This window comes from Centroberyx gerrardi, chromosome 2 (genome assembly GCF_048128805.1).
Source record: "Centroberyx gerrardi isolate f3 chromosome 2, fCenGer3.hap1.cur.20231027, whole genome shotgun sequence".
Lineage (NCBI taxonomy): Eukaryota > Metazoa > Chordata > Actinopteri > Beryciformes > Berycidae > Centroberyx > Centroberyx gerrardi.
The window spans coordinates 13,980,330-14,005,083 of record NC_135998.1 but is presented as its reverse complement, the minus strand read 5'-3'; the positions used below and the strand labels follow the sequence as shown (position 1 = coordinate 14,005,083).

The following is a 24,754-nucleotide window of genomic DNA, read 5'->3' as shown; positions in this document are numbered from 1 at the left end:
TGTTCATCCGATGTCCACATAGCAGTTTCTCTCTCTCTCTCTGTCTCTCTCTCTCTCCCCCTCAGCAGGTCAGCAACCTCCTCCCCTCTGTATCGATTTCTCCTGCATGTCTGACTGGCCACCAGATAATACCCTCTCTCTGCATCCCTGTCTATTAAGGCATTCTGTCTTGTCTTTATCACACTGTCCCTCTCATCTACACATAAGCTGTTAAACTATACTTAGTTTAACTACACTACTGGTTCACTCCCCATCTCTTCATTATGATCCATTCCTTTGTGGCCATCACTGGCCAGTCCATGGGACCAAAGTCCACTTGAAAACTTGTAATTTGTCTTGTTAAAAAGTAAAAAAAAAATGTCTATCACCATGGCTAAACTTGTATCGTTGTGTTTACATACACAGTTTGCACGTTTTAAATAACAAGACACAGAAGTTGTAAGTTGTGATTGCTTTGAAACAACTTCTGACTGTCTTGTAGGTACCTTAAAACTTTGCAGAACATTATTGCATTTTTAAATCACTAGAACTAGCCAATCAGACATCAGACAGACAGAACGGCTTTTGAAAGGATTTTGGCCCAATACCAGTGTCTTTCTCCCCATACCAATATATCTATATCCTGGAGTGTTCTCACTACTGTATAAAATACTGCCACACACTATGAGCCCTGAACTGTAATTGTACAATAAGTGCATCGAGACTAGAATAGGGTCATTGCAAAGATGGGGGGAGGGAGGGCAGGTAAAGGGTTAAACACAGGATGAATAACTAATGGCTTAAACTGTGACATTAAGGTGGTGTGTGTGTGTGTGTGTGTGTGAGTGTGTGTGTGTCTGTGTGTGTGTGAGTGTGCAGGTGTGTTGTATACTTACTCTCCTCGCCACAAACACACACACCGTAGTTGACGAGTAAGTGCTTGTGGGTGAGCTGGCTCATCATACTGGCTGCTTCAAAGAACGACTGTTCACAGAGAGAAAACAAGAGAGCAGATAGGAAGATGAGACAATGTCTGCTCTAGAAATAATTAATGATCCTTTTTCCAGACAGAGACAGAAAGAGACAGAAAAAAGACAGAAAGAAAGAAAGAAAGAAAGAAAGAAAGAAAGAAACAAACAAACAAACAAACAAACAAAGAAAGAGACACAGACAGAGACAGAAAGGTGAAGGCAGAGAGGAAGAAAGAAAGAAAGAAAGAGAAAAAACTAAAGAAAGAAAAAGAGACAGACAGACAGAAAAGGGAAGAGACAGGAAGAGAGAAACAAAGAAAAACAAAGAAACAAAGAAAGAAGGAAAGAAAAAAACAGACAGAGAAAGAGACAGAAAAAAGACAGACAGAAAGAAAGAAAGAAAGAAACAAACAAAGAAAGAGCTCACTCAAACAGTCAACCTCTCAGTGATTCAACCAACAAGCCAACCTCAGAATAGTTGCGGTGAGCCTTGTCCAGGATCTTGACGATGACGTCTATCTGATGCATCTCTCCGTAGTCTCCCAGCTCCTGCCGCACGCCGCAGAAGATCTTGGTGAACGTTCCCTGGCCCAGACTCTCGTTCTAGAGGGAACAGTAAAATACAGGAGCTTATTCTCGTGTTAAAAGCGTAGTTTTATGTTGGAAATAAGAACCGACCATCCGTTGTGAAAAGACTTTTCTTCTAGAATGCAGTAATACACAGCAGCTTATGCCGGCCACAGACTCCCAAGGCCTTTAAAATTGTTTTTAGAGTGTGAAAAAAAAGAGAGCATTTCATACTGAACGACAAGTATTTACAGAGGTTCCATGCGGTTGGAAACATGTGCACACTAAGCAGTACAGGAAGGAGTACAGATCACACAATAAAATGTCTGCAGGGATTCCTGATGTAGTTTTCAAACATGCACAATTTTGACCAACTCTAAAGAGACCCGAACACAAACATTGTAAGATTCCCATTCTGAAACACTCATTCTGAAATTTTGTTAAGTTTTATTTGAGCATGAAGTTATGATACAATAGTGATTAAATGAGACATCAAGAAAACAAAATTCCCAGGATGATCCCAAAATAGACAATTATGAAGAGCATTTTCTCTGCTCTTTCTGAATCTTAGAGAATGTCCCCTGGCCAGTACTCTCCATACTCTAAACTCCATAAGTAGCATTATCAAAGAACAAGCACAGATCCTGTGCAGACCCACAGTGCGCCCTCTAGAGGCCATCTGACGAAGTGCAGGCTCTGTGCAAACCATCCCTGAGTGAGTGAGTGAGTGAGTGAGTGACTAGCTACGTTTCCATTCAGGTTTTGCGCAAATTCTAAGCGAACTTTTGAAAAGTCGGCAATTTTAAGCGAATAAGTAGGTTTGTGTATGTGGAGTGAGACAAGATCACAATCACAATTTTCCAAGAGTTACTTGCCATAGGAGAAGTAATAATTATTCTGTCATGTAATCTGCTGGTGGCTGTATTTCTTTCTTCCCGGCGGCGACTACTAATTATTATGGGCAATTATAGGGGAAATTCCCATTCAATGACGGCCACCATATATCTGGGAAAAGACACGCACAAAACAATTCTACAATTCTGGGAGGTCACCGTGCAAAGGCATTTTACGGACTGAGAGCCTTTGGGTGCAACAGTTTAGGACGTCCAGAACAACATTTGATCTGCTGTGCAGGGTTATCGGGCCGTTCGTTGGGCCGGTCGGGCCACTGGTTCCGCCTGCGGAACGCATCGCAACAGACTGGACAAGCTGCCAGCTGTGCAGAATACAGGGTTAAGGTAACTCTACATCATTATTAATTCACAAAATACATTTCCAACGCTGTTTTTCGAATAACCTCTTTATCGACAGACAAACAAATCCACCTCAAGCGAACGTAAAAACTTTTTTGTGATATTTGGGGATGTATTTTTTTAAATTTGGTGTTTCCATTCAGCTTATTCCCATTCGAAACTTTAATTTTCGCATAAAATGGCTTGATGGAAACGCCAGTTATGTCTCTCTCTCTGTCTCTCTCTCACTCTCTATCATCAATGTGTGAGTAATTTTGCTCACATGGAGGTGGTGACAAGTCACACACACACACACACACACGCACACACACACACACACACCTAAGAAGCATGTGACATCCAATTGCACATACATTTTGACTCATTTTACATACATTAGTCTTGAAAAGTTTGACTTGTAAATGGAAAATAAGTGTTGTTTTTTTTTTACCTCACTTTACCTCACAAACATTACCAACAGAGCCAAACATCCTACAGCCTCAAAATGCATTTAAAACTCCTGTTTAGTTGTCACATACTGTCAGCCTTTGTATCGACAGCTCAGTCAATCTGAGAGTCAGAAAATGTCTGAACAGTGACATAGAGACATAAATAGAGACAGTGGTGTTTTCAACAGGGAGCACCATACTGCTATCACAAATTGTGTCTCTAATGTATTTTAACTGCAAAAAAAAAAAAAAAAAGAAACTTAAACTTGTCATGCCGTGCACCAAGATACAACATTGATTGCTGAATTCGGTGATATTCCTCCTCCAATTTTCTATCCTTTCGTGTCCATGGTAAACAAGCACAGATCCTGCGCAGACCCTGGTGCAGACCCTGGTGCAGACCCACGGCGCGCCCTCTAGAGTGAGTGACTGACTGAGCGAGTGACCTGAATTTGCCACTTTCTGCCCCTGGCCGCATGGTGCGCCGTGGCAAAAAGAGGACCATATTGAAAATACTCTGGCCAAGATTGCCTATTAGTGCAGGCTGTATGCTACAAATTGCCAAGCAAAGACATTTCAAAAGTGATGAGATGAGACAGTGATATTTTGATGACTGCCCACCTTACATGAACTACAACAGCATATAGAAATAGCTAAAATCCTATGGTGCTTTATGTTTTGTATACACAACACTGTTGAGAGACAATGCCTGGGTAGTTTCTCAGAGTTTTTGACCAAAAATGTATTCTTTAAATTCTATTAATTGGTACAGTACACATCTCAGTAGAGGCTAAGACATACTTCCTTACCTGAAATCAAAGTAATGTGATATGAATGCTAATAAATTGCACTGAGACGGCTCTGACTGCATTGATGACCTTCTGTCTTTAAACAGTCAAGAAGGCACACACCAAAACGCCGACAATGATAATCATGTCCAAACATTTCTTATGATATTTCATAGGCATTCATCGTGAAAAGGTAAATTTGAGCTCCTCTATACAGCTAGTCTATCAGTGTTCTCTGAGTTTTCATTGTCATTGGTGCCATTTCAAAAGCCAAAGGAAAGAGACACTCAAACTCTTGGAGATTTCTCTGAAGTCTTTGTCATTGAGTTCAGATACCAGTATTGAGGATGAGTAAATCCTCAAAAATGTGAATATATCCATGCTGCCATGGCTGTCCAAGCCAGCAGACACAGACTTGCCCTATCTGAGGCCAATAAATCTATGAGCTTCGTGACGTGCCCTCTAACCTCCAGCCCAGAAGCCGAGGTCCCCAGCGCCCACACCTGCCTCCCTTCCGCCAGGACTGGGCTGTGACTCAGCCAGCTAAACCCCATCTGACCCTGTGGCTATGGCTGGTTTAACATTTAACATCAGAGGTATAAGGTCAGGATCTCCGTCTCTAAAGCTGCAGACTAACTCCACGACAAAGTTACAGGAAGTTTTGAAATGCACTTGTTGAATCTGTTGAAGCATGAGGGACAAGGTACTACTAGAATAAAAATCGAACTTGTTTAACTAGTGTGAAGGACCGGTAGTACAATACCTCAGATGTTCAGGTGCTTCCTCAGATGCTTTAGTGAGCTTAAATAACAGAAAATAAGATGAGACTGAAATGGACCAGCGCTGTAGAATGGAGGTGAGATGAAGACATTTGCATACACCACAAATGGACACACACACACACACATACACACATCCAAAGGGATCCCTATTGACGCTGAGCTGTGCTGACCAACTATCATTAATGGACACTGAACGAGTAGCAACTTTCACACCAACTCTGGTCAAGAGTTCTGCTAGGCTGGATCACATTGAGAAGCTTAATAGTATATGGACCATGTAACATATATATATATATATATATATATATATATATATATATATTGTATATATATGGCCTGTGACATGGCCCATCGCTGTGTCTTCAAAAGGAAAGCACCAGTATAATCTGGCTTTAGACTCAGTGCAAACATTGCCTCATACTGATAGAAAGGGACTGGCCATTTTATTAATGCACAGTCTTCAACTACTGTGCCGTTCCAGACTCCATTCTCTCCCATTTTAATCCTAAAGACATCAAAAACAGTTTGCAGAGGTACAGTCACTACTTTAAAAGCATAATCTATCGCCATACCCATTCATCATACCATTCCCAATAAAAAATAAGTGACAAAAAAAAAGAAAAGCATAATCTATCATTGAAAATAAATTAATATTTCAAGCATGACTTGTTTGTTGGTTACGGATATCTTCATTTTGCAAAATCAATGAGCCAAAAAGCACAACTCAACAACAATTTGTGTCTGTACTTTAAAAAGGTCAAGTGTCAACTTATCAAGTGGCAAAGCAACACTGATACAGAGAGAGTGTGTGGAAGTCAGTCCACGCCTCCTGGCATGCGCACTTCAAAGTGTTAACCTCAAAATGTTAAACCTCGGGGCTTGGGCATGGCAAATGACAAAAAAATTATACTCCTCACATTAGAAATCCATAGCAAGCTTTTCCTGACTGAATTAAAATGTGTGCAGTGGATTTTTAACCTGAACAAAATGCACTGGTTTTGGGCTTTGTTAGTTCAGCAGTTAATGATAATGTGCGACTTCTAGCCACAACTAGCTATGAGTCACATAACATTAGCTGACCAGATGCTGTGATTAGCTAGCTAAGAGGCTGAAATTACCATCGGATGATCAAATGATCAGTTAAATGAACCATGCCTGTTCCATACTGGAAATGCAATCAGCTGTTGTCAAGAGCTGAGGACTACCAATATGGCTGTCAGAGGTTGCACCACGTCACTTAAAAGCCCTCGTTAAGTCCCTAGAGTGTCCCCCTTGACCTAAAATAATGACCTTAATTTGTCCCATCACTTGATTTGTCAAGCTCTTGTAAATCCATAACTCTTCTACTCGGGGCATGAAAGGGACACAGAGTCAAGTAGAGGACATGCGACTGCAAGGTAACAAGAAGTTGTGTTTCTTTATCATTCTTTAGGGAGTCTGATTGTGGTGGACCTGTCTGATGTTGTTATGGACTGCTACAAATAAATATATGTATGGGAAGCACTGCATGGTACACTATATAGCAATACAACATACAGAGACTGAAGAAATGGCTTGGCCTTTTCTGCTGAAAGGAAAAGCTAAAGCAAGAAGTCAAAGAAGGATATCTTACGATGACGAGGTCCTCTTTCCGGATCTTGTGGAAGACCATCTGGCTGATGTTGTGTTTGTGGAGTGAGGGAGAAAGAGGAACCTCTGCCCCTTGGCTATTCCTACACACCAGCAGGTTGGACTTATCTAAAGAGAAAGGTAGAGAGGGATTAAGACCCATCACACACAAGCAGTGTTGGGTTATAACACTTCATTCAATGAAACATTACAGTGGTGTTATTACTTTCCTCTGTAACGTATTGTGTAACAAATTAATGATTTGGGTAGTAATACTACAGCTAACACAAAAAAAAGAAGAAAGAGAAATTTCCTCATTAACAGATAAAACCTGGTCAGTGGGTGTGAACTGAGGCATTATATTAAAAATGGGATGGGTGTGTGTGTGTGTGTGTGTGTGTGTGTGTGTGTGTGTGTCTGAGACAGCGAGAGAGAGAGAGAGAGAGAGAGAGAGACAGACAGACAGACAGACAGACAGACAGACAGAGAGAGAGAGAGAGAGAGAGAGAGAGAGGCAGATCCTGACCAAGTACAGACTCAGTGACCACCAACTGACCACCAACAGAAACAGGAAGACACAAAAAGACATGGCTACCCAGAGAGGAGTGAATCTGTGGTCACTGTTGGACAGGAGAGGTTGAGACAGATGCACTTCCTCTTTTCACTCTCACAGAAAAGTTCTCACAGATCAGAGAACTTTTACAGACAGAGTCCCTAACTTCTCATCTCTAGATGAAGAGAATAAACTGAGAATACTGATGGGTGAGTGTGAAGCAGCTCACACTGCTGCCCAGCACGCCTTTATGAGCCACAATGAGTAAAGGAAAAAACAAACAACAAAACCTGTTTACACATTATACGTCAGCATACTCCATTACTACATTACTTTTATTGGATATATTTTATTGTATTTTCTATTATACTATATTACAGTAATGTGTGTGCCCCTTGGCTATTCCTACACACCAGCAGGTTGGACTTATCTAAAGAGAAAGGTAGAGAGGGATTAAGACCCATCACACACAAGCAGTGTTGGGTTATAACACTTCATTCAATGAAACATTACAGTGGTGTTATTACTTTCCTCTGTAACGTATTGTGTAACAAATTAATGATTTGGGTAATAATACTACAGCTAACACAAAAAAAAGAAGAAAGAGAAATGTCCTCATTAACAGATGCAACCTGGTCAGGGGGCGTGAACTGAGGCATTATATTAAAAATGGGATGGGGATGGGGTATGGTATTGTTACCACTAAATTATGGGCAATATGTCAGAATGAGATTACTGAAGAAAGGCATTCTAGTATCTTTAACCACCTTCTTATATTGTTATTGTCTAATGAGGTCTTTCAAAATGTCACAAAAGACTTCTAACATCCAATGTTGTATTTATGTCCTATTTATTGGTCGGTGGTTTGCAAGTTCTCTACATTTTATGTACTTATGTGGACACTGAGGTCCACATACTGTACATGTAGAGCTTTTATGCTTTTGCTTAGCATGTCGTTGCATCATCTTTACACAAGGGGTAGTGCACAACAACAGTCTAAACAGGCGTACAAAAAGCCTGCAACTAATGGATGCTACAGGAGTCCAACAAAAAGTAGTTTCACCATTTTTTGTAATATTTAGTAATATAATAATATTTATTTTTTTGTAATATTCCTCAAACGGAGTCATCACTGGCTCCTTGATTGTTTACGATTCTCCAAAACAGGAAGAAAGGAGCACATATGATTCGACATCTCTCCCTATTCACAGTCAACGAAACACACAGTTCAAATGTTTGGGAGGTGCACCGTGCACATAGCCTACACAGAGAGGCTCTGTGACCTAGGCATACCCAAAACCACCTGTCTGTGGCGCTTATAGAGAATACTGTAAACTGTTGTGTCCTTATGTTCATCTCTGTGTTCACCTGTATGTGTGTGTGTGTGTGTGTGTGTGTGTGTTTGCTCATCTGTGTATCATGGTTTGTATGTGAGCTCTGACCTTTGGTACTGGGTGGGCAGCACTTGGTGAACTGGAATGTGTATCCGTCAGTGCGGAGCGCCTCCTTTTGGTAGCGGTGGAGAAGTTCCCTCAGCGAGCCAAAGCTCTTCTTGGCGCCACTCAGGATGTACTCTCCTGCCTCAGTCTTCACGATCTGACAGTGCTTATAGTCCACCATAGTTTCATACTGAAAATGCAAGAAAAATGATGATGCACTGTGCTGCAACAGTGTTGCTTAATTGATACTGTTTGGCAATAATCAAATAAGTTGCGCTGAAACTGCCTACAATACAATTAGATTGAATACAAAGGACACTCCCTGATGAGTCAGTCAATCTCAGTCAGGACACGTAAAATGGCTAGATAACGTTTAAAAAACTGCACTTTCTATTCATTCTAAATCTGTGTCAATCCTTTGCAATACTGGCACAATTCTGAAAATGCTTTAAGTTAATTAATTGCCATTCATTCAAGTGAAATCACACCATTGTTGTTGCAGCTAACAATCACTTAAATCCGATGTATAAAGCAGTTTTATAATGGAAGACATCCATCCTGGTCACAGTATTACATTGCATATTAGCTGGATTCTACATGTGAAAATCAAAGCTTATTGCTCCCTCTAGTGGTTGATATGATGAGCAACAATTTAGAGGTTCTGGTGTACTTTGAACAGGGAGATACATTTTGTTACCACTCCTAATTCCAAAGTTCCTCCCCTACAACCCCATTTCCCTGTCTTGGAGGTGTGCACACCCCTACGACTACTTGCTTTTTGGCCAACCAGTGAGCAAACACAATTAGCTTGCTTCCTTTACAGAAACACTTTTTGTGACACAAATTTCGAGAAGAAGAACCATCTTCTTCCTTACTGAAAATGCCATTTGAGTGTGTTTATCAATCATGTCAAAGCACTACATTGCATTTACAATATGGTTTGACGACCCTGGTTGTTGGTGGTTGTTGTACATTGTTGTGTGAGTTGATGGATGAGCTAGTTTGGGAGTTGGGAGGGATACAGGTAGTTGTGGGCTAAAGTAGAGTAGGTAGGTGCCAACTAATTAGCAAGGACTGTGCTGAATAAGCATGTCTATTTGTAAAGTCACATGTAAGCAATAAAGGCCTGTACAATTGATTATGAGGCATAAACTTCTGAGAAAACTGCAATTTTGACCAAATTAAGGTGTCTTCTAACCATGACCTGCTCAGAGGTCTGGGTATATTTATGTATCAGAATGCACACTCCCTCGCCCACCATTTATCTCATCCAATGGAGACAGGCACTGCATACCTCTTATTTCATAACTGCATATCTATCAAAATACTGTGAGTGGGTGACTATTTAACTCCTACATTACAGCATACCGTAATCATTAATCATTAATCATCTGGTAATGATAATGTTAGAACTTGATCCGTGGTATGATGCAAATTTTAGTTATCTGGCAACAGAGGATCTGTCCCACCACTGCCTCCTTAACCCCTCCAACACATGAACAGTACTCACCCCCACCACAAAAGACATGAAGTATTTGCTGTAGTCCCTGGGGCTGCAGCGAAGGATGTACAGGCCTTGGTGGTTGCCAGAGCGACGCAGCTTACCAATTGTAAACTCCATTCTGTGATCAAAGAGACACAACAGTTCAGTCCAGTGTGTGTGTGTGTGTGTGTGTCTGAGACAGAGAGAGAGAGAGAGAGAGAGAGAGAGAGAGAGACAGACAGACAGACAGACAGAGAGAGAGAGAGAGAGAGAGAGAGGCAGATCCTGACCAAGTACAGACTCAGTGACCACCAACTGACCACCAACAGAAACAGGAAGACACAAAAAGACATGGCTACCCAGAGAGGAGTGAATCTGTGGTCACTGTTGGACAGGAGAGGTTGAGACAGATGCACTTCCTCTTTTCACTCTCACAGAAAAGTTCTCACAGATCAGAGAACTTTTACAGACAGAGTCCCTAACTTCTCATCTCTAGATGAAGAGAATAAACTGAGAATACTGATGGGTGAGTGTGAAGCAGCTCACACTGCTGCCCAGCACGTCTTTATGAGCCACAATGAGTAAAGGAAAAAACAAACAACAAAACCTGTTTACACATTATACGTCAGCATACTCCATTACTTTTATTTGATATATTTTATTGTATTTTCTATTATACTATATTCTCTATGATATACTCTCATATACTTAATATTAACATCAATCTATTCTGTGTTTTACATATATTGTTATTATTACGATTATTATTACCATTATTCTGTTTATTTAAATTTAGAAATAAAGAGACAGTATGACAGACAGCATGCTTGTGTGAGCATGTGCTTGATTGCTCGAGTTAGTGAGTGAGAGTGAGTGTGAGTGTGAGTGTGTGTGTGTGTGTGCGTGTGTGTGTGCGTTTGTATGATACTTACGACACAGGGCCATGACAGTAACTCTGAATGGCTTCCAGAAGTCTAGGTGGAGCCACCTCTTTACACAGGTAGTGATGGGCATCAGCTACTAGTCTGTAATACCCATCAACCAGTGACACAAATGACAGAGCCTCTGTCAGCGAATGAAACTCCAGTTCCTTTGTAAGAGACAGAGAGTTGGGAGAGGAGACACAGGAAGAGACAAACAGAGTAGAGAGTTCAGCACCTGCTTGTAACTTTAGTTTAAAAAACAACAGCTTATGCATTTATGTATTTATATGTAATTTATTTCATGTAATTTCTGTAATTTAGTGTACATTAGTGCACAATAGAATAATGAAATAGAGGAAAAAAAGCAGAGAGTACACCACTGTCTGGTCACCATCCTGATAAGACAAAATTGAGTATTCATTGAACAGAGTGAAGTTGTTCTTCTTCATGTCCAACACAGATTTGATGCTTAAAGTTCTCTCTCCTAACGGGTGAAGAATTAATCAAGCCAGGCGCTTGAACATTTGGTTTTGTCACAAAGTGTATGGAGCTTGGGGAAAGACTTTTCATCCTGACATCAGAGCATAGCAGAGCAGAGTAAAGCAAAGTACAAAGTAGTGTGGATTATCATGGAGTGGAGTAAAATAAAGAAGAGCAGAGTAAAGTAGAGTAGAGCATGGAGAAGACTGGCGTATGTACTATACCAGGATCTGGTTGTCCTGTCTGGTGAGGGTAACAATGCGACTCTCTACCGAGCCTTCCTTATTGGCCTGTTTGATGCTGATGTCAATCACCTCAGGGAAGTCACAGTACGTCTGTAGCTCCTAGAATAGCAGAATAGTGGGTTAACTTCGTATTAGGTGAAAGGGCTGATTAAACATACACACACACACACACACACTCTGTCACTGGAGCTCCATCTATTGGTACAAACTAAAGTCTGCAGCCAGCCTGGATAGCGTCATACTTCAGCTGTCCGGCCTGATAATGTAGCAATTCATTACCACGGCAACATGACACTATCTCCCCTTTCACACATGCAACCTGTTCCGTAAATTTAACAGCACAGGGGTCATGTGTGAACAGTCGAAATGCTGGCAAATCAGTTCTGGCAATTTCACTGCTCAAGATAGAAGTTACGTATCGACCGATCGATGTGTGAATAATGCCATAACGTTAACGGCATAAGCACGCACAACGTTAGGACGCTCTGACGTTAGGATGCTCTGTTGTCGAACTGTGAGCCAATCCAAAGAGATTTTGTCTGGCGTCTTGACCCACCATGTTTTAAAACTGCAGTGGCTCCAGCGCAAGGTTAAACATAATTTCCGGGAAATGACAACAGAGGAATTTAACAGTATTGCCAGCGATGTGTGAATGGTAGCATTACGTTAAAAAAGCGGAAAGGCATGTCTTTGTGTGATTCATGTGTGAAAGGGGCTTATCTCCTAGACTGGTCCTCACCTCCTCTGCTGCCTCCACCTCTTTCCCTTTAGACCACTGGATGCCCTTGTTTCCCATGACAACAATGGTAACCTCTTGTGCCGAGAGGTCGGTGACCTGGAAGTGCTCAGAGTAGAGAGAGGGCAGCAGCGACTCCAGGCTCATCAGGTATTTGAGCTTGAGGTCGTGCACCGTGGCCTTGCATTCACTGAACTGCTGGATGAACTTTCTGAAGCGATGGCGGATCCGCTTACGGGTCACAATGTTGTACTCCTGGATGCGGGTCCGCATGCCTCTCGGCAGGAAGGACTTGTAGCTAAAAGTAGGGTGGGGGGCGGTTGGAGGGTTGGAGAGTAGAGATGGCAGTTGAGCGTAAGAAAGAGAGGAGGGAAGGGAGAGAGAAAAACGACAAGAGACGGACAGAGAAGGGAGGGGTATGTGGAAGAGGGAAGATGGTAAAAAGAGAAAGCAGCATTGCCTTGAGCCAGTTCAAGCAGCGGTCATGCTGAGACCACCACAGTGAATAAACATCACAAAATGTACTATTGAAGATGTACTGTACAGCCAGTCATAATATTAATATGTATAAGGAGAGGGGGGACAGGAGGAATTGGACAATGAACCTTTCAAGTAAGGATACAGTTCATTAGTATGGTCCTATAAAAATAGCTGGCTGGCTCAGATTTCATTCACGACATTATCTCACACACACACACACACTGATGAGATGATTCATTCAGTTGTAGGGACACACATAATGAAATGATCTTTATGCTTCCTGTGTCCTGAGGAGTCTGTCACGCTGGTCTGAAATGCTGAATTACCTACAAGCTGTACTACACAAGCTGTACTACACACCAGTGTAACAGCTAGCATGTCACGTTATCTAGGTCAATGGTTCTCAACCTGGGGTCGGGACCCCCAGGGGGGTCGCAAGATAATTTTGGGGGGTTGCGAGATTATTTATAGGATAGGATAAAAACATATTTCCTCTATACAGTGCCTGCTTTTTCAGATTTTTCTTTAATTTTCTTAAATTTTTTTGTGAAATACTGAATTATATTAATCCTCCGGGCCTCCTCTGATAATTAATCAAATGAAACAAATTTGGGAAAATCATTCTTTGGTTGAACTGTTCATCACTCTGTATATGCAGCCTGTGACGGGGTTGTGAGTAGGGGTAACAAGCCAAAAAGGTTGAGAACCAAGGATCTAGGTAACAGTGCGTGCAGCATGCACATTTGCATTTAGCTCCCCATTTATGAATGCTTGCTTATGTGTGTCTCATGCAAATGTGGTTTCATGTCTGTACAGAATTTTTTTTTTGTGTGTGTGTGTGTGTGTGGTTTATCCTACCTGGTATCATTGTAGATGGTCACAGGTGACTGCTTGCTCTCCTTGGCCAGCCTCATCATGTCAAGCACAGCCATGCCCAGACACTCCTCCTGCACCTCATGGCTCACCGGGATATGAACCCAGCCATTCAGAAAGTCACTGCGCCACTGAAGGAGGGGAAAATGAGAGGCAAAAGAGAATGAAATGCATGATATCAGTGAAGGAATGGGGTAGGAGAAAAAAAAAGAGAGAGAAGGGACGGGATGGGTGAGGAGGAATACTGCAGGAAGAGATGGTAGAAGAGAGTGAAATATGGAGGGAGAAGGGTAAATAGGTACCAAATACCTTAACAAGAGAGACCTAGGCTTAATCCATGTGTGTGAAAATGGCTCTAAATATATGATGCTAAATGTTAGTCAAAATGTGAGTCACTCATTTAGAAACAAGACAAGACATATTCATACAAATTTAAACAAACAAGTTAAATAGAGATGACCCACCTTTTTAAGTTGATATAAATCTTTATTAACTAAATTAATATTATGCATTAAGTAATATCCGACTGATTCATGTTGGAAAATGTAGGCTCTTTCTAAGTAAACAAAACAAATATATGCTATTATCAATATGTATGATTTAAATAAGTGATTGTTCAATTCAGGGTGATAACTGACAGGCACTTGTATGTAACGATCATAGGTCAACCTGTTGACACCCAGAGCCTGTTGTGTCAATGTGGTAGTGGAGATACAGACAAAGCAGTCCAGATGTTCAGGGTTCACACAAACATGTGAAAAAAAACCCTGAAAAAGCATAAACGTACTGTTCAACACAGACATGCACGCACAAAAACACATATATGCATGCACACATACACACACACACACACACTGTGTGAAGAACCCTCGAGTACCCTTGTTCCCCCTTTGCGCCTCTCACACATTCTCTCACTACACCGCTTCCTGTTTTCTCAATATATTCAAAAGAATGACTGACACACAGACAGACAGACAGACAGACAGACAGACAGGCAGGCAGGCAGGCAGGCAGACAGATGGGTGGGGATTGGGGAAGTGTGTGGGTGGGTGGTGGTTGTGGTGGAGAGGGTGGAGGGGGTGGGGTCCAAGATTGTCCTTCAACAAACATGAAAACAAACAACTTACCCGTTTTAAGGGAACCAATCTCTTTGTCAAATTTCCACAAACTGACCACTGTTGGAACTACATACACAAAGTGTGTGCGTGGCAGATTATCCAGCTATAGTGAATCTATGGCTTCACTGATTGGCTGATTAGCATGGAGAAGAGCACTCCTCCAAATAGCTTTTGTTAGATTCTGGAGGGTTAGCTGGAGGTCTACAGGGACTTTAATTTGAATGACCCGAGAATCCTACTGTGGCGTTATTGGTGGTACTGTGGCACAAAAACCAAAGCCAGTGCAAACCTCAGGAAAATTGGTGGCTTTGAAAAAACAAACAAAAACCGACCCGCTAAATATTGGCCAATATCTTGTTCATTTGCATTACCAATATTGTATTATAACGCCATTTCAACTCTCTTCTAATAACCTTTAACACAAATACAGAACTGGAATGAATAGAATGGCCATACCTAATCAAATCAGTACTCTTAAATGGCCATTTGACTAGTACACCTCAAGATGGCTGCCACAGAATGTTAAGGCTATCATGGATATCAGCATTGGTTCAGTGCATGAGATTCATCATGTGTTGCTATGGTGATGGCATCATTTAGCTTAACATTCTGATGGCAGCCATGCCACAAAATAACAAATGCAGTAAATCAGAAAAACTTAACGTGATACTTAATACATAATACAGCAGCATAAACAAGCAAGAACTAATGCCAAAATACCAAATACCTTATACGGCAATAAATAATTGGCTTAATGTTGATATGTGGCCAGAAATAGAGCTTAAGCCACAGACACTAACCTGGGAAAACTGGTATGCCATGGTACAATCATCCATCACAGGGCTTTCCATGCCCTTAGACACACCATAGCGATGGGCATAGGACGAACTCCCACTGTTATACCAGCCAGGGAAATGGTACCTAGAGAGAACAAGAGAGAATACAAAAGAAGATCGAGTGAGGGAGAGACAAAGAGAAACGCTGAATGAATGAACAAACAAAGAATGAAAGCCTAAAAGAATACATGAAACTCCAAAGCAGAATAAAAGAATGAACAAGCTAAAAATGAAAAGACTAATGAACAGAAGAGTGAAAGAATGGCTGAAGACATATTACAAATATCACTTCCTACCTGACTCTGAAGAGCAGGCACTCACTGGCTGACTGGTCCAGTTTAAAGACATGATTAGGTGGGAACCACATGCGGTCGCTCTCTCTCATCAGACCAAACAGGCTGCAGTACATTGGAGAAATCCCTGGGAAGAGAAAGAAATCAAAGATGCGTTCCAACTCCACTAAAAGGTACCATGAAACATTGTTCCCTGTACTTTATGAAAAATGGAATTTGTTGATATACTAACTCCTGTGGTGACTCAACTTGTAATTTGTAGATTGCCATACCCATAATCAAAATAAAGAATTCCCACTTGCATATTATTATTGTTTTAATAGTTGAGCCTAAAATAAAGAACCACGTTTTACTACTTTTTAGAGCTTTAACAACACACTCACACACAGTGCCCAATTGCTAAATATGAACTGCTTGCTGGAAAAATGCTAGAAGTAATTGGAACTAAAGAATGACAAAGTGCCAATGTGTACACGCAAAGCAACACATGAACGTGCCCGTGCTCGTGTGGTGGTAACACAGAGGTGGTGAGACATTCCTGTCGACTGCAAGCAGCTGTGCCTTGACAGCGAAACATGAAGAAACGGACTGCTGCAAAGGTTTTAAATTTTTCTTCCGCCCAGGGATCAAATGATAGATTTAGTCTCTCGTCCTGAGATCCAGACTCATCAATACATGGCAATTTTAATATTCTAATGTCTTGTATTCTCTACTCTTATTGTCTTATCCTTTGTGAAGCACTTTGTAACTTTGTTTTTAAAAGTGCTATATCAATAAATCTATCATTATTATTAATATCATTATTATTAATTGGAGACCCACCAGAAATAGGCGGGTGCACTATTGTGTGTCTTGGCACATAATTTGACAAGAAAGGTTCTAATTATTGTAGGACATATATAACTGTATGAGCTGCATCACCTTCACTCCATGGAAATAGCCCTGTTTGAATATGATCTCAGTTGGGTCTAACAGCTGTACTTAATTTGCAAATCTTAAGCAGTGTAAGGACAGTAATATAGTGTGGTGCATGCAGCGGCTGTTGAAGAGGCCACAGCACAATGTTCATGATGAGAAAGGCCTACCAGACTTGGACTAATTAGGATTCCTGATTAGTCCGTATTGCCATGTCATTTCTCAATGGTATATTTCCGTAAAATTACTTGACTGACACACTAAAGGATAAAGGTTACCTGCTCAAGGTGTCCAAAAAAGCATAGCTGTCACCATGATGACTAGTATTTATAATGATCTGCCTTGTGATTGTGTCCGTTTTGCAAGTTCTCGTGTTTAAAATACCTGCTAAGAAGGCCTTCCAAGAGTGAGTTTTGAATCAAAAGCACCAAGAAGGGTCTATAGGCCTATGTTTTACAGTACTTATCAACCATTCCCAAAGCTCCTCAATCTGTCAACACAAACAGTAACAAAATAATAATAATATAGCAGTAAGGTGTTTTTAAAAATAAAACTCTAGCAGGCCAAGTGGGTCATCAGCAGACAGGAAATGTCATCACAGAGCAAGAAGCCACCACAAGAGTTAAGCAATGATATAAGCACAAGAGAGCTGTGTAGGGAGGAAGTGTGCTCAACCACAACAGGGAAGTCAAGGTTTGTATTTATCAAGTTTCTCAGTGAAACAGTCCCGATCAAGGATTGCTGAGCAGATACTACACTTCTTTACACAATCTTATCCATAATGCCCCTAAAAGTCAAAACATGTGATTCACCATCGGCACGCCTTTTCACACAGAGCTCCTTAAGGCTCAGCGTGATTTTCATATCAATGGAAAACAAAGAGAATACCAAAAGGAACCCCCAAACACAATGTCCTTGTGCTCAGATGTTATAATGTAATCATGGCTCTAACTTCTGTTGAACAGTGTTGAACTGTAAGGAAATACAATATTTTATTATTTATATATATATAATAACTATACTATTAACTATAATTACTATAATAAAGAGTAAGGCTATTCTTTGCCTTCTAAACAGCTTCAGTTCTCCTGGGAGTGCCCTGAACTGTGTGGTGGGGGATTTTGGACCATTCTTCAAGAAGGAAAGCCTCTTGTTCTTTGAGAGATGAAGCAGGAGGAAATCCTCTAACCTCCTCCTCCACAGGTTCAGTGACATTTAGATCTGGTGATTGAGGTCATGCAAAACATTTGAGTTCTTCCTGGTGGTGATTCACAAAAAGATCGTAATCAAATAAGAGTTCAGTCTGCCAACTCACTGACAAAAACGGGGCAGCCAAAATAAATACAATACTTTGAGCCGTAATGCTGTAACAGGATATTATGAATTTTGCAAAATTGCTATGCTTCTGTTGAGGATTGAAGTAAGCCTAATAAAGTGAGTACCTTTGCTGTCACCGTTTGTAAGACTAAGCAGGTTCTTCTACCCATGTACTGCTTAAGATAGACAAAATAAAAACCTGGGTTGCTCTATTTTCATGCTAGCGATTATCCAGTGATGCTTTTTACCCCTCCACCAACTGTAGGTGTAACAAAATTGACTTTTGGGTACGTGTCGTTTCAATATGATTGTTAAACAGTTGAAAGACATTTCCTTGTCTCCTGTGGCTGTCATTTATTTAAATCTGCGCCCAAACTTTTTCTGCTCCTCCATGGCATCTATTTATATAACATTATATGTATTTTATGACATCCAGATACCAGATTCCTCTTGTTGATGCACACTGAATATTCCTGCTATTCCTGCTTTATTTTATTACTACTTGATGTTTGGGTGGGAGTATATTGGGTTGGGGCAGGTTTGGGGATTTGTTTGTGTTTCTACGTTTGATTGTGTACAGTATGTGTTTCCTATGTTTTTATGCTGCATCTGTATTGCCCTTCGGGGACAATAAAGATTAATTGAATTGAATTGAATTGAATTGAATTCCTGACCATTTCCAAATTTAGGCTGAAATATCTGATAGCAACAATTAGATTTTTGTGGGTCTACACCTATCACATATTAAATCCAAATGTGTGTGTGTGTGTGTGTGTGTGTGTGTGTGTGTGTGTTATCACGACAAGATAAGTCACACACAAGTGGCATGTGTAACAAAAACAAACAAAACAATACTGTATACAATCTAATCACTCACACGATAGTTAATCCATTGTGGTAAAAGCATAACAGGGAGAATGGGAGAGTAGGAGGTGGAAAGAATGTAGAAAGTAAAGAGGAAAGTGAAACGAAGAAGAGAGGGGGAAATACATAGTGAAGCAGTCAAGAGAAAGAAAGCGAGGGGAATGTAGAAAGCGGAAGATGAGTGAAACGAAGAGAGAGGGGTTACTTCTTCTTATCTGCACAAGAGGGAACGGAGCAAGGGAGTGTGGCAGAGAGAGATAGAGCTAAGGCGGAGGGGAAAACAGACACAACAGTCAACAACTTCCTGATATAAGGTTGCTGGAGAGAGAGGGAGAAAGAGAGAAAAAACAGGCTGAGCATGGTAGTTAACACCGAGCTTGTGACTCTGGCTTCAACAAGCCACATGAAAGATAAACTGGAAATCCTTGCAACGAATTAAAGCTGGAGCAATTAAACCTAAAGAGATAAAGAAAATAACCTAAAACTAAAACACACACTCACTAAGGATTCTTCTTGACCATTAAAGGTGCTACACGTAGCATTTTAACATCAATAAATCATTACCACATTGATTTTGATACATTATCATAATTATGATAAACAAGACGATCTCTGAAAAGATAAGCAAATCTGCTGTATTGCTTTTTCTCACAAAACAGGAAGAGCGCCGTTCTTCCAGCGCTTCACCAGCTAAAGCTTTCTTGCAATGGCAGATGATGGAACGAGTGAAAGGCCGCCAGGAAGCAACAGGATTTAAGGGTTGTTTTAATGTGGTCATATTTATGAGAAACACTAGCACTAACAATACCACTCGGGTGAGACAGAGGCTACCAACCATCTTGATAGCCTACTGTATGTATTCAATGTTTGCCAAGAAATTGATTCCTGATTGATTATATATTTTAGTGTAGATACGACTAATACTGGGCAAAAACAAAGCTGAAGTGGCCCAGTGAGATACAAAATGAAAAGCAAGTGTCCTGCAAAGAAATGAAAATGATATTTAATGAAGTGTAAGCACACACAATAACTGAAACAGCTTACAAGCCGTGGTACATCTCAAAAATAAGGTCTCAAAAATACGGGCACAGAGTAACGTAACGTCTTTCAACCAGAACAGGTCTTCCTCAGGCAAACCGAGTGCATGAGCCCCACCTAAGATGTAGGGAGAAACAGTGGTAAGACATGTTCTGGCAGGTACATAAAAAGTCATGTACCATGCCAGTTACCGCGTGTAATATTACACTTCATTAAATATCATTTCTATCAATGTAGAAAGCAGGAGGATGCTCTCTTTTCATTTCATTATATATTTTAGTAAAACAGTGGATGCACAAGCCTAGACAACATTGCGTAAAAAGAGGTCGATGTACAAAACATGCTTGCCTCTCAATTAAATTCTTTAAATGTGATTTAAAGGATCAGGGATAAAATAACTCCATGAGGCCAAAACCTGTTAATAATAAGACTCTACTACAACGAATATTTTTCTGTCGATATCATAATCTGATTACACAAATCCGTCAGGTGTCGGACTGTAGCGTCGGAGAGCGCACACAATGCACAATCATCAGGATACAGACATGCGGTCAGCAGGGTGAGACAGCCTTGCGCTAACTGTGACCAGCATTTTCCACACATTTACCAGATGTACCTTGAGAAAAGTGTACATTTACCAACTGCACCATTTCCCCACATTTACAATAACATAAAAAGCTTGTGAATTTAAAAGAAATATATTAAGCTTCTGAATTATTACTACTCACGCAGGGTGTCTGAATAAGCTCCACTGGCCTTGTGTATGCTCCAAAAGGTTGTTGAAACTACAGTAAATCTTAAATACTCCTCATAAAACTTTTAGCAGGCTATTTGGCAGGTTTCCGTGATCCGCCAGACTACTATAAGCCTACCCGGCCTACTAAAATCTAGTCTACAATTGAGTGGTCTATAAGTACACTGCCTGTTGACTGCAGTCTGCCACACAGACAAGAATCACAAAGGTAATCATAATCCAGCCAGTAGCCCAAACATACACACAGGATCAAAACTACAAGGCTTTCATAGATTTACTGGATTGACACTTATGCCTCTGGAGTTGCAGAATATTTCAGAATCAGAAATCAGAATCAGAATCAGAAATACTTTATTGATCCCCGAGGGGAAATTGGGTTTCGTTGCAGTTGCTCACAGAAATATATATAGGCATAGAGAAATTATAAGAAAAATAGAAATAAGAAAATAAATATAAAAATATGTAGAATATGTGCATTATACTACAATAAAATAGAAATATGTAAAGTACCGTATTTGCATTACAAAAATATGTGCAAATAAAAATAAGTAAAGTATGTGCATTATACTACAATATATAACAACAATAATATAGAAATAAGAAAAATAAGAAATTTGTGGGTGGGTGTGGGGGAGGAGGAGTAGGAAGAAATTTCCTATTATTTCCTATTTTAAAATGTGTGGAGGATGTGTGTGTGTGTGTGTGTGTGTGTGGGTACACATGAGAACCAAAAACCTCTCGTGACTCACCACATGCTTTCGCTGCATCGACGCACAGCTCCTCTACCACGTAGTCCCCGGGTGGGTAGGTGAGCTCACTTTCTGAAATGTTAACCCCTACTCCATCACTCCCCAGGTAGTAAAGGTGCACGGCCAGACAGGTGGCAGCCATTTCCCGTTTGGAGTCAAGTCCATGGGCGGTGTCAAGGTGAGGGAGGCGGCCATTGTGACGTGCTGAGGGACAGGAAGCGGGCAAGTCCATGTCCATCAGTGTAACACAGACCATGTGCAGCTCAGGACAAACATCGACCTGTCAGGAGAGAGAGAGAGAAAGAAAGAGAAACACTTAAAAAGCCATATCTCGTATCTGAGAATCAGTTAGACATTTAAGTCAGTATCATCGCAAACGTGGGATGAATATTTTCAAACTTGCGTACCTTTCCAAGAACAGGCTAGGGATATAACGGTATGAAATTTCACAGTAAGGTATCTACCAAAATACCACGGTATACGGTATTTCACAGTATTAATTTTTTCCCCCTTTTAATTAAACGTACTATGGCAAGTAAGTATTTTGCTTTGAAGAAAAATATTGCTTTATTGAACTGAAACGTGTGCGTGCCTGTGCGTGTGTGCGTGTGTCTGTGTGTATTTAACTGAAACTCTCATGCATTAGCATTGTAACATTTACATAAAAATATTTAACGCAAGGGTCCTCCTTAGTGAGATAACGTTAATGTTCTAGCACCCTGTAGTGCAACATCAGATAGTTTATTTTGCATTAAAGACAATACACACAACAATCTTGTAATCTAGTGCAGTTTAATAATGTATATTAAATTACAAAGTCCACTGTTGCAATTCAATATTGCTAGCAACTTGAAATGTGATGTTTCATTTTTTCCCCTGGCTGTCACGAGCGGAGCTGGGGATAGGTAACCCTCCATTGTAGTGGCGTGCGGCGCTGCATGGTGCTCAGAGTAATCTCAGTCAGCGGCTCTTCTGCGTCTCTCCCTCTCCTCTCGCGCCGTGCGCACGCAGGCAGGAGTGAGAGTGAGTTACTATGCTTACGGGGACGCTCTGTGTCTGTCGCTCTGAAACTTTCTCACGATTCCCAATAATAGGTTTTTAGGTTAGTATGCCTATGCAAAATAATGAATGTAAGCACCTCAATGCTGAAATCTAGTAATATAACATAATTTAACATTTTTGGTTAACATTATACAGGGTTGCTGTTTCTTGACTTAATCCAAGAGGTTAGGTGGTGTAGAAATGCAGGAAATTTGTTTTAAATTACTATTTAAAACCCCCCCGGAAACAAATCTCACTCCAAACTGAAGTCAAAACTTGGCTGCCCTGGAAAAACTCTCCTGTGTATGTCTCTTGGTAGGTAATCTCATTCTAAAAATATAAATTTTGAATGATCTTTTGTTTCCAGATACACTGTATGCAACTGACTCCCCCTCAATTGTTCAAACTGACGCCCCAACAGTTGCCACTCATCTTGATGAGCTGTCTACCTTGAAAAGTCATCCAGCTTGAGGCTGAGGTAACAGCTTTTCTTAAGACCACAATAGGTGTTGAAGAAGCAGACAATGAATGCAGGCAATCAGCAATAAAAAAAAAAAAGCAATGCCAATGTTCACCTGTGTTTTTGAACAGGTCTTGTCTGCCACATGTTTAGCTTCACTGTTCTTTTACAACCCAGCTGCCTACAGCAAAAAGTATAAACCCCAAAACAGCTTTGAAAAGCCAATTTCAGGCAAAAGGGGGGATTTAGGCATGTTCACAGAGGGTCACAGACAGACTGATAATGTATAATATATTATTCATTGTTATTTATATGTCAAAACAGTTGCATATTGTAGCTTTGCAACTTAACATAGACAGCTGGCCAAATCAAATTGTATCTAGTGAGACTTTTTGATTGATTTCCAACGGGAAATTGTCTTTTTGTTTTCTTTCCTCCACAGGGCAGGTACAGAACAGCCCCCCTGGAGGGATTCATTGTCTTGATCAAGGACACTTCAGCTGGGCAGATGCTTGCCAATATGGGGACTTGACCTCGGGTCCTCTGGCTGCAACCACTGGTTTCAATATTTGTGAAAATATTTCTCTACCGCATGAATACATCCAAATTTCAGTAGCTTGTTTCCCATATGAACTTATGGTTGCATATAGGAATAATATCTTCTCAATTATTGAAAAATGTTATTCTTCCTCTTCCAGTAATCACGAATATATTCATTAATGTGACTTTACTTGTTTGCTCTACAAGTTACTAAAGGTGGAAAATGAATATCGACTGAATATCCAATATCAAGCTAACTTCCTACGTCCACTCATACTCCAATCACAAGTTCACGCCATTCTCTCTGGGTTGTCGAAAGGCATTCTGGGAAATGTAGGAAATTACTAACTGAAGTAGAAGCAGACAAGGCAGGTTGAGGGAAAGTGAGTACAACAAAAAGGTAAATTATAACACTTCATCACAAAGTATGTGAGGGTGGAATTTTACTTTAAGTTTGGGGAATAATAAAACATTTTTTAATTCTAAGAGGCTAATGTTATGATACTGAAAGACAGCTACCCCACCGGAGCGTATGGACATAGTAGAGTGGATCTATCCTTCTTGACACTACACTGGTAAATTAAGTGGTTATCCTGATTATTCCAGGACTATAGTAACTTCAACTACTGCAGCAGTTGATGCTGCACACCTAGCTAGGTGTTGAGAGCTAACATGTTGAGAAATCTAATCAGATATGTTTAGAAAACAAGTTCTTAGCTATCCAACAAAGTCTCGATGCAACCTCCAGATTTTATCATTTTTTTCCACAAAATCCTGCTTTTCATGCCGTTGCTACTGCCATTACCCTGGTACTCAGGGTGTAGAACATGGGTAGGGTGGGAGATCCTATCCTCTGGTAGGAGCTTCATAGCCCACAGCGTACGCTCAACAGGTACTCCTTTGTACCTTTATTTTTGATGATGACTTTTGATGATATAAGCACATTTATTTTAAATCAACGAGAAATCCATCTGACAGAGGTGACGGAAAGTGGAGGAGTCCTCTGCGTCACAGCTGACCAGGTGGTTTCCTGATCTTATTGTTTTAAAGATTTCTGGTATGGTGTTCATGCTCCTCTTTCAGCTGATACTAACATTTTAGGAAGAGGTTTTTAACATTTTTAAACCAATTTGAAATTGTGATTTCTAGTCTGAGGACAAGTGGTTTTACAGGTACTGGGATAACACATAATCACATAATTTACCAAAAATATTAAATATTATAAAATGAATGGTGGACTT

At 40.5% G+C, this 24,754-nt stretch overlaps 1 protein-coding gene across 1 annotated transcript in view; it reads right to left on the bottom strand.

Moving 5' to 3' along the window:
• The window catches only part of jak2a (Janus kinase 2a), a 47,279-nt gene that overhangs the window by 9,964 nt on the left and 12,561 nt on the right, over positions 1 to 24,754 (bottom strand). Inside the window, exons 2-13 of the mRNA XM_071901312.2 lie at positions 21,473 to 21,752; positions 15,839 to 15,962; positions 15,507 to 15,627; positions 13,574 to 13,719; positions 12,239 to 12,533; positions 11,479 to 11,598; positions 10,784 to 10,941; positions 9,879 to 9,990; positions 8,372 to 8,558; positions 6,381 to 6,505; positions 1,419 to 1,553; positions 876 to 963 (exon numbers count right to left, since the gene is read on the bottom strand). Of these exons, the coding sequence (XP_071757413.1) occupies positions 876 to 963; positions 1,419 to 1,553; positions 6,381 to 6,505; positions 8,372 to 8,558; positions 9,879 to 9,990; positions 10,784 to 10,941; positions 11,479 to 11,598; positions 12,239 to 12,533; positions 13,574 to 13,719; positions 15,507 to 15,627; positions 15,839 to 15,962; positions 21,473 to 21,728 (1,867 nt within the window). The 5' untranslated portion in view covers positions 21,729 to 21,752. The remainder of the gene's footprint in view (positions 1 to 875; positions 964 to 1,418; positions 1,554 to 6,380; positions 6,506 to 8,371; positions 8,559 to 9,878; positions 9,991 to 10,783; positions 10,942 to 11,478; positions 11,599 to 12,238; positions 12,534 to 13,573; positions 13,720 to 15,506; positions 15,628 to 15,838; positions 15,963 to 21,472; positions 21,753 to 24,754) is intronic.